This window comes from Lethenteron reissneri, unplaced genomic scaffold (assembly GCF_015708825.2).
Source record: "Lethenteron reissneri isolate LAM-NWPU_2019-01 unplaced genomic scaffold, ASM1570882v1 scaffold_121, whole genome shotgun sequence".
Classification (NCBI taxonomy): domain Eukaryota; kingdom Metazoa; phylum Chordata; class Hyperoartia; order Petromyzontiformes; family Petromyzontidae; genus Lethenteron; species Lethenteron reissneri.
The window spans coordinates 158188-166700 of NW_026890904.1; the positions used below are offsets into that span (position 1 = coordinate 158188).

General features: G+C 48.1%; 1 protein-coding gene across 1 annotated transcript; it reads right to left on the reverse strand.

The window, feature by feature from the left end:
• Positions 1-1186: 1186 nt before the first annotated feature.
• LOC133361725 (trace amine-associated receptor 4-like) lies at positions 1187-3064 on the reverse strand. Its single transcript, XM_061580729.1, has 2 exons — positions 2616-3064; positions 1187-1832 (listed from the first exon to the last, which is right to left on the reverse strand). The coding sequence occupies exons 1-2, from the start codon at positions 3062-3064 to the stop codon at positions 1187-1189; spliced, it is 1095 nt and encodes a 364-aa protein (XP_061436713.1).
• Between the last annotated feature and the right edge of the window lie 5449 nt (positions 3065-8513).

The following is an 8513-nucleotide window of genomic DNA, read 5'->3' on the forward strand; positions in this document are numbered from 1 at the left end:
GGTCTATGAGTCTCCGGGTATCTATGGGTCTCTGTATCTATATGCGTCTGGATATATATGGGCCTCTATCTCTATGTGTCTCTGGGTCTATATGAGTCTCTATAGGTATCTATTGGTTATTTGCATCTATAGGAGTCTGTCTCTGTAAGAGTCTCTGTCTCTATATGAGTCTTTGAGTGTATATGGGTATCTGTATCTCTGGGTTTATTTGAGTCTCTGGGTATCTATGGTTCTCTATATGAGACTATATGTAGCTATACGAGTCTCTATGGGAATCTATGGTTTGTATCTCTGTGTGTCTCTAGGTCTGTATGAGTCTCTGAGTTACTGATGGGTATCTATGAGTCTCTGTATATATGAGTATATGTAGCTATACGAGTCTCTGGGTATCTATGGGTCTCTGTATCTCCGTGTGTCTCTGAGTCTCTATGTATGCCTATGAGTCTCTGTACCTATGGGTCTCTATATGTATGGGTCTATGGATCTACAGTATATGGGTATCTGTTTTTCTATGGGTTATCTATGTATCTCAATGGGTCTCCATCAACCCATTGTGGTGAGAATAGGTTTTTTTCCCCTTTTTATGGCAACAAAAAACACCTTTTACAAGGAATGATGTCTGCATTAACCACAACACTTGTGGTCAGAATGCAAACAAAAAACATACTCTGATAAAATATGCATTGTCTTTGACACTGATTGGTCCACACCAGCTTTATTTTAAGCCTCGTCTCAAACGGTGTTAGACCAGAGGACACCAAAAGGCGTACAGCACAAAGACAATGCACTATCAGAGTAATGAGAGCTCGGTTGAGCATCTACATCATTGGACCTCCTTGGCCTGTACCAAAATATGAGAATAGGTTTTTTTCCCCTTTTTTCTGGCAACAAAAAACACCTTTTACAAGAAAGCATGTCTGTGGTGAGTCTGTGTGTGGTAAGTCTATGGGTCTCTTGTGTGGTGAGTTTGTGCCCCTATGTGATGAGTCTATGAGTCTCTAATGAGTCTATGGGTCTCTGTGTAATGAGGCTATGCCTCTATGATGAGTCTATGCCTTTGTGTGATAAATCTACGTGTCTCTGGTGAGTGTATGGGTCTCTGTGTGGTGAGTCTATGGGTCTCCATGTGGTCGATCCTGTGGCCCACGATTGACGGTCTTAAACCCCCCACGAGCGCCTGTTCCCCTCAGTCCGTGAAGTCGGCGTTCCTCCTGCCCTTGGCCAACTCGCGGGGGCTGAAGAGGATGCCGAAGGCACGCCGGAACGCGCGGTTGAGCGACGCATAAAGCAAGGGGTTCACCGCCGAGTTCACGTAGCCCAGCCAAGTCACGCAGTGCCACGTCGTGCCGTCCACGCGGGGCCCGCCGGGCAGGCCGTCGGCTACTGCCGCCGAGAAGAAGGGCAGCCAGAGGGCGAAGAAGGCCCCCAGGATGACGCCCAGCGTCTTGGTGGCATTGTACTCCTGCCGCCACCTCCGTGGCGCCGACGAGGACGATGAGGCCGCTGCCATCCCCTTGGCCCCGTCGCTGCCACCAGGGGGTGCCGGCGGGCGCAACGCAATACTCCGTGCATGCCTGCGCGCCACGCGGTAGATGCGAGCATAGGCGGCCAGCATGATGATCATGGGTGCCACGAAGCTGCAGGAGGTGGCCGCCAGCGAGAAGGTGGCGCTCATGACGAAGGGGCAGTCGTCGGGGCAGGCGAGGGCGAGCAACGCCTCGGCACCGACGCTCTGCAGGCCCAGCATGATGGGCGCCACGTAGAGCAGCGGCCCCAGCCAGCAGGCCACGAGCATGGCCGCGACGGTGCCGGAAGTCACGCGGGCAGTGTACCTGCGGGTGAGAGAGAGAGGGGGGGGGTGAGAGAGGGGGGGGGGGGTGAGAGAGAGACGGGGGGGTGAGAGGGAGGGGTGAGAGGGAGAGGGGGGGGGTGAGAGAAAGAGGGGGGGTGAGAGGGAGGGGTGAGAGGGAGAGGGGGGGGGTGAGAGAGAGAGGGGGGGTGAGAGAGAGGGGGGGGGTGAGAGAGAGGGGGGGTGAGAGAGAGAGAGGGGGGGTGAGAGAGAGGGGGGGGTGAGAGAGAGGGGGGGTGATAGAGAGGGGAGGGGGGTGATAGAGAGGGGGGGGTGAGAGAGGGGGGGGTGAGAGAGAGGGGGGGGTGAGAGAGGGGGGGGGTGAGAGAGAGAGGGGGGTGAGAGAGAGGGGGGGTGAGAGAGAGGGGGGGTGAGAGGGAGAGGGGGGGTGAGAGAGAGAGGGGGGGTGAGAGAGAGAGGGGGGGTGAGAGAGAGGGGGGGGGTGAGAGAGAGGGGGGGGTGAGAGAGGGGGGGCTTTGCCGAGCGTGTCCACAACGACATGCTCACATGAAGAGCCATAGCCTCATACAGACTCACACAGAGCCATAGACTTGTCACACAGAAAGCCATAGACTCGCACAGAGACCTTCAAGCTCACAGAGCGAGAGGCATAGACTCACAGAGAGAGTCCTACAGACTCGCAAAGATGCCCGTAGACACATCATACAGAGAGCCATAGATTCGCCACACAGAGTGGCATCCCTCCTTCATCCCTCTCTTTCACCACACGAGGCACGCGCACCCCTCTCTACCCCACCGACCCCACCTGAGTGGGTCGCAGATGGCCACGTAGCGATCGAAGGCGATGCAGCTGAGGTGGACGATGGAGGCGGTGGAGAGCATGACATCGAGGCACGTGTGGAGGCGGCAGAAGGTGGCTCCGTGGAACCAGCAGCCGCGCACCGCCCGCGTGGCGCTGAACGGCACCACGACGGCGCCCACGAGGAGGTCGGCGACTGCGAGGGACAGCGCCAGAGCGTTGGTGGGGCTCTGCAGGCGTGCGAAGTAGGCGACCGCCAGCACCACGAGCGCGTTGCCCAGCACGGCGGCGACCGACAGGAGGAGGGCCGCGGCGAGGGCGAGGGCGGCGAGGGGCGAAGGTGACGGCGGTAGCAGCGGACCGGGACCTGTGCAGTTGAAGCCCCCTTGGAGGACCACACACGTGGGGCCCGGCTCCGCATCGACGGGGGTGGCGGTGGAGTTGGTGTAGTCCATGTCTGCTGCTGCTGCTACGTGGTTGGTTTGGTGTTTGTCCGTCACTGCGAACGTTGGCAAATTACAAACCACATACACAGTCACAACGCACGTTTGGTGATGGTAGTGATGGCGTTGGTGGTGTCGATGGTGGTGTAGTCCATGTCTACTGCTCCCTTGTTGGTTGGTTCATTTGTCCGTGCCTGCGAACTTTGGAGAGTTACAAAGCACGCATCACGTGTGTGGTGGTGGTCGTGATGATGATGATGGTGGTATATGTAGCCAGTCCGCCCTGCCCCTCTCATCCCGCGGTCGCGAATCCTAACGAGGGGAAACAGATTGGCTACGTAGACAACGACAATAAATAATAATAAAGTTCGGAGATGAGTAGGTATACTCAGCATTGTGTTATGTCCTCTGGAGAGGTTGGAGCGACTCCACAACCAGAGGCGTAGCTAGGGGGGGCAGGGGGGTACATATGTCCCCGGGCGCCAAGGTAAAGGGGCGCCAAAATGAGGCTTACAACGTTACATTATAACTTATTGCAGCGGCCGCGGCAGCCTGAAACTACTGCACAAATCTACACCTCAACCTAAAAGTTTATATATCCCGCCACACACAGCCTACATGTCATGTAATTACATTTTGGTACGCGCGCCTATTAAGAACTTACATGGAATAACGTCCCAAACAACAGACAGGCGCAGTCTTTCAGCCTTAGTCACTGGCCTGTTTTTTGGTAGCGGAAACTACGACGGCCTATTTTTAGTTCTTATTAGTGACACCACGCTCCAGGCGGCTGCAGCAGCCGGAGCAGCCCACGCACGTTCAATTACATCAACATGCATTAAACGCCGACTAGCGAACGGAGAGGAAGTGAATCGTTCGTGGCTATTATATTCACCAATCAATAAAGCTGCTTACTGTTTCTGTTGTCTATTATTTACATCATCGAGTTCAAACTCACGAGCTTCGTTTGAGTTAACAAACGGTTTCAACAAGTGGAGAAAGCCAGAAAAACTAAATTCTCATGAAAACAATCCTAGCCACCGCACACAGCTTTTACTACATGGAAGGAAGCCGAACGAAGGATAATTGATGGTACTGGAATTGACGCAGTGGTTCAAGCTCAGATTCATTTGGAAAAACAACGTTGGCGAGATATATTGCAAAGAATACTCACCTGTATTAAGTTTCTGGTTTCACAAAATTTGTCACTACGTGGCCATGAGGAAAATTTGAATGCGGATGAGGATAAAAATGTTGGAAACTTTCTCGCGCTGATCAAACTCGTTGCTCAGTATGACCCATTGTTAGCAAAACACGTACAGCACGCAGGAGAAAATCCGGGATCAGTTTCTTATTTGTCACCGGAAATCCAGAATGAATTTATCCACATACTTGCGTCGACTGTAAATAACCAATTGTTGAGTGATATCAGGAAAAACAAGTACTATGGTATCTTACTTGACTCAACTCCTGATCTAGGACATCGGGAACAGCTTTCTCAGGTCATAAGATTTGTGGATGTGGATTTTCAAACTATAAAAGTAACTATCAAAGAATCATTTTAGGTTATATCGAGATACATGCAAAAGATGCAGCAAGCCTAGAAAGAGTCATCGTCGAGAGACTGACATCTGACAACATACCTCTAGCCGACTGTCGGGCACAATGTTATGCCTTCAACAACGAATGTGACAAAAATCACAGAGCATTGTTTGTCAACTGTGACAACCACAGCTTAAACTTAGCAGGAGTACACTCAGCTAAACAAGATCCACTTGTCGTCACATTTTTTGGAACAGTTGAAAGTATATATTTGTTTTTCTCTCGTTCAACAATTCGTTGGGAAGAGTTAAAAAAGCTGTGCCCATCACAGTAAAACGGGAGTCTGAAACACGCTGGAGTGCACGATCAGAAGCTGTTAAAGCTATTTATGAAGGACTGGTGAACTAGTAGGGCTGCTAGACAAATTATCGGAGGACGTAACTAGGACGCCTGAAACCAGAAGTGATGCAGAACAGTTACAGGCATGCGTATTAAATTTTAACTTCATAGTTTTATTACATTTCTGGAATGTCATTCTTGGAAAAATTGATCGTGTTCAGAAGCGCTTACAGGATCCTACTATGAATTTCAAGGAAGCAGCAACTGATCTTGAATCTTTGGAGCATGAATTTGTCAAGCTTCGTGATGATTTGAGCCAAGTTGCTGTAGAAAACGCCAAAACAAGATGCACAGCCTGGGGGATCGATGTGGACAGAAGAAATAGGCGACGTCGGAAGATGCCAGGAGAACTGGCAAGAGATGCAGGACTTTCAGCAGAAGAAGAAATTGTGCGCGTTATGAATATGGTATTTTATCGACTTCAACAGGAGATGTCAACACGGTTTTTACGACTAAAAGACCTGAACACAAAATTTGGATTTCTGCTGGACGTCAAAACTCTTCTATCCGACAAAGATGTCGATGCAATTCGTCGAAATTGCACAGATTTTGGAAATTTCTATGACACCGACATCAATGGCCACGAACTTTTCACAGAAATTGGAGATTGCAAAATGCTGCTCAGTAACCGGAATGAAGTTATACCAGAAACTCCTTTGGATCTTCTTGGTTTTATTGTGTTTTATGGAGACGACATAATTCCGAATTGGCGAATTTCACTGCAAATGTTATTAACAACAGCAGTTTCAATTGCAAGCTCTGAGCGGTCGTTCAGCAAATTGAAACTTATTTTGTCGTATTTGCGTGCTTCAATGTGACAAGATCGTCTCAGCGATCTTGCTCTTCTTAGCGTTGAAAGAGAAACATTGGAAAAAACAGATTTTGATTACGTGATTGACCAGTTTGCGACAGTGAAATCAAGAAAAATTCATCTTTTGTAGACTATGTCAACCAGTCTACGACAGTGACTGAGTGAGCCATGTAATATAATTTCTATAAATTTGCTTCTTTAAATGCAATGTTTTATTAAAATGTAATATGTTATTCCTTATTCGATGTAATAGGAAAATGTGATTAAACGGGGGGGCGCCAATTTTATAGTTCGTCCCCGGGCGCAAAATGTCCTAGCTACGCCTCTGTCCACAACTGCTGACCACCAGAGTGGGCAGTGGTTTGTGAAACGGCAAAACTTTATTGCAAAGCGTCCTTCGCAAGGGCAGTCGCGCACGCATCTCCCTTGGCAACCAGACACACATCGCCCTCACACGTCTACAACACCGCAGCTCAATTCCTCAGTACGGAGTCAGCAATAATCTCAATTATTTTAACAGTACGCTTATCACATCTAAGAACATTTAACGTACGTGTAATGACTGGAATTAGGAAGCGCTCGCCCCAAGCAAATGTTCAGCCAAACGGACTTCCAGGAAGTAGGCCAAGACCTATTTCCGTAGGGAGGCCTCCATGATGATTGTTAGGGAGGCAAGGTTTTGAAGGGATTGGAGGAGAGGTTCAAACGGAATAAGGTGGGAATCAGAATTAAACCTCGAGGCGGCGGTTGAGAAGCTTGAGAAACAGTGACAAGGTTCAAGAGAAAGGGCTCGAGAGGGACAAAAGGGGAGAGCACAAGGGGTGGTGACGTCCGGGAGAAGGGAAAAGCTTCAGGACACAAGAAGAAGCCGGGCCTAGAGTTGGTGCTGTGTCACAAAATTAAGAGGCTCTGAACATGCCGTGTGTCAGTGTCGTCTCATCCATATTGCTTAACAAACATTTAACGAGAAACATTTGCATATCTAACATTAAACGTTTGCCCAAAGCATCTGCAGTGCCTCCTCCACTTCCTGGCAATACTGCATCAATGAAGCAATACGTACTTAGATAGCAAGTAATTATAAAGTAATGTTTAATATCAAATTATATTAATATTTAAGTTAGGGAAGTCGTATCTTTTTGACTTGCGATAAACATATGAAGCAATTATTCTTTCTTATATAATGTGACCTCTGCATACCTCATGGGACCTCCTTTGCCAGTACCAAAATATGAGAATATGTTTTCCCCTTTTTTCTGGCAACAAAACAGGTGTTGAGATGTTAAAACACCAAACTGAAACCTTTTACAAGGAATCATGTCTGCATTAACCACAATACTTGTGGTCAGAATGCAAACAAAAACATTCTGATAATATACGCATTTTCTTTGAAACTGATTGGTCCACACCAGAGACAGCTTTCTTTTGAGCCTAGTCTCAAACCGGTGTTAGACCAGAGGATGCCATATTTTGGTAATGGCAAAGGAGGTCCCATGATGTAGCTGCTCATCCCGAGCTCTCATTGCTCTGATAGTGCATTGTCTTTGTGCTGTACGCCTTTTGGCGTCCTCTGGTTTAACACCGTTTTGAGACTAGGCTCAAAAGAAAGCTGTCTCTGGTGTGGACCAATCAGTTTCAAAGACAATGCATATATTACTATTTTGGTCTTTCGGTAAAGTTACGTAGATAGAGGAATAAAAAAACGACGTTTTGATCGCAACACAAGCAATCGTCTTCAGGTGAACAAATACAGCCGGCGAACTACTGAGGCAGGAAGAAATATAGCGAGAGAGCTACTGCAGCCATAGGTTATAAAGGTTTGAGATGGGTACAACCCAAAGGTAAGTGGGCGGGGCTAGAGATGGAATTTGCAAGTAAATGTAAGATCGCAGAGCTAGGTATTCCTCGGCCATTGTATTGCTCAAGATTAGCATGTCAATCTTTTAATGTAACCCAACGGTTACGGTGCTGAAGAAGCCATTGTGTTGCTCGAGATTAGAGATTAGCAGGTCAATGTGAGACAGTTCCCGTAGCAGCGGCTGTGTTAATGAGAGACATTCAGCCTATTAAACAATGAGCGCCACCGCCGCATCGAGGAAAAGGGAGCAGCAGCTATGTTGGTGAGACATTTAGCCTGTTAATGTAAGGACATTTAATAAGGTAATGTAACTTAGAGAGTCGGAAATAACTGCTAACATAGGAAGGTAGGATGGAAGCATCACAGCCAGTTATGACGTTACCTGGTTAATAACGTCCTTTCAATGATTTCTCAGTTTGTACCTATCTTCTCGGTTGAAATTGTGTCCGTGTTTATATATCTTGATTGCTTAATGAACAAATATTTGTTGATAGCCAGTGGGTTTGCATAGTACCTTCGTCTTGGAGAAATCAAGTTCATGTGTGCCCACAGCATTTAAACAATGATCAGCCACAGCAGAGGTGTTGGTCCTACCGTGTTTCAGATCTGCCTTATGTTCACGAACACGGTCTGAGACATGTCGCTTAGTTTCCCCAATGTAACTACTGCCGCAGACACAGCTTAGTTTATAGACACCAGGGTATTGCATGTCAGGGATCACATCCTTCACAGATGGGATCAGATCACGAATTTTATGTACTGTGTTGAATCGGACCTGGATCTTGTGTTTGCTCATGATTTTGGAAATATTTTGGTGACCCCTGCTTTGTATGGCAAAGTGATGGTTTTGA

Excerpts from the sequence above, each read along its gene's own strand:
- LOC133361725 (XM_061580729.1), bottom strand. The coding sequence starts at position 3,064 with ATGGACTACACCAACTCCACCGCCACCCCCGTCGATGCGGAGCCGGGC. Across the intron at positions 1,833-2,615 it reads GCCATCTGCGACCCACTCAG|GTACACTGCCCGCGTGACTT; the intron begins GTGGGGTCGGTG and ends TCTCACCCGCAG.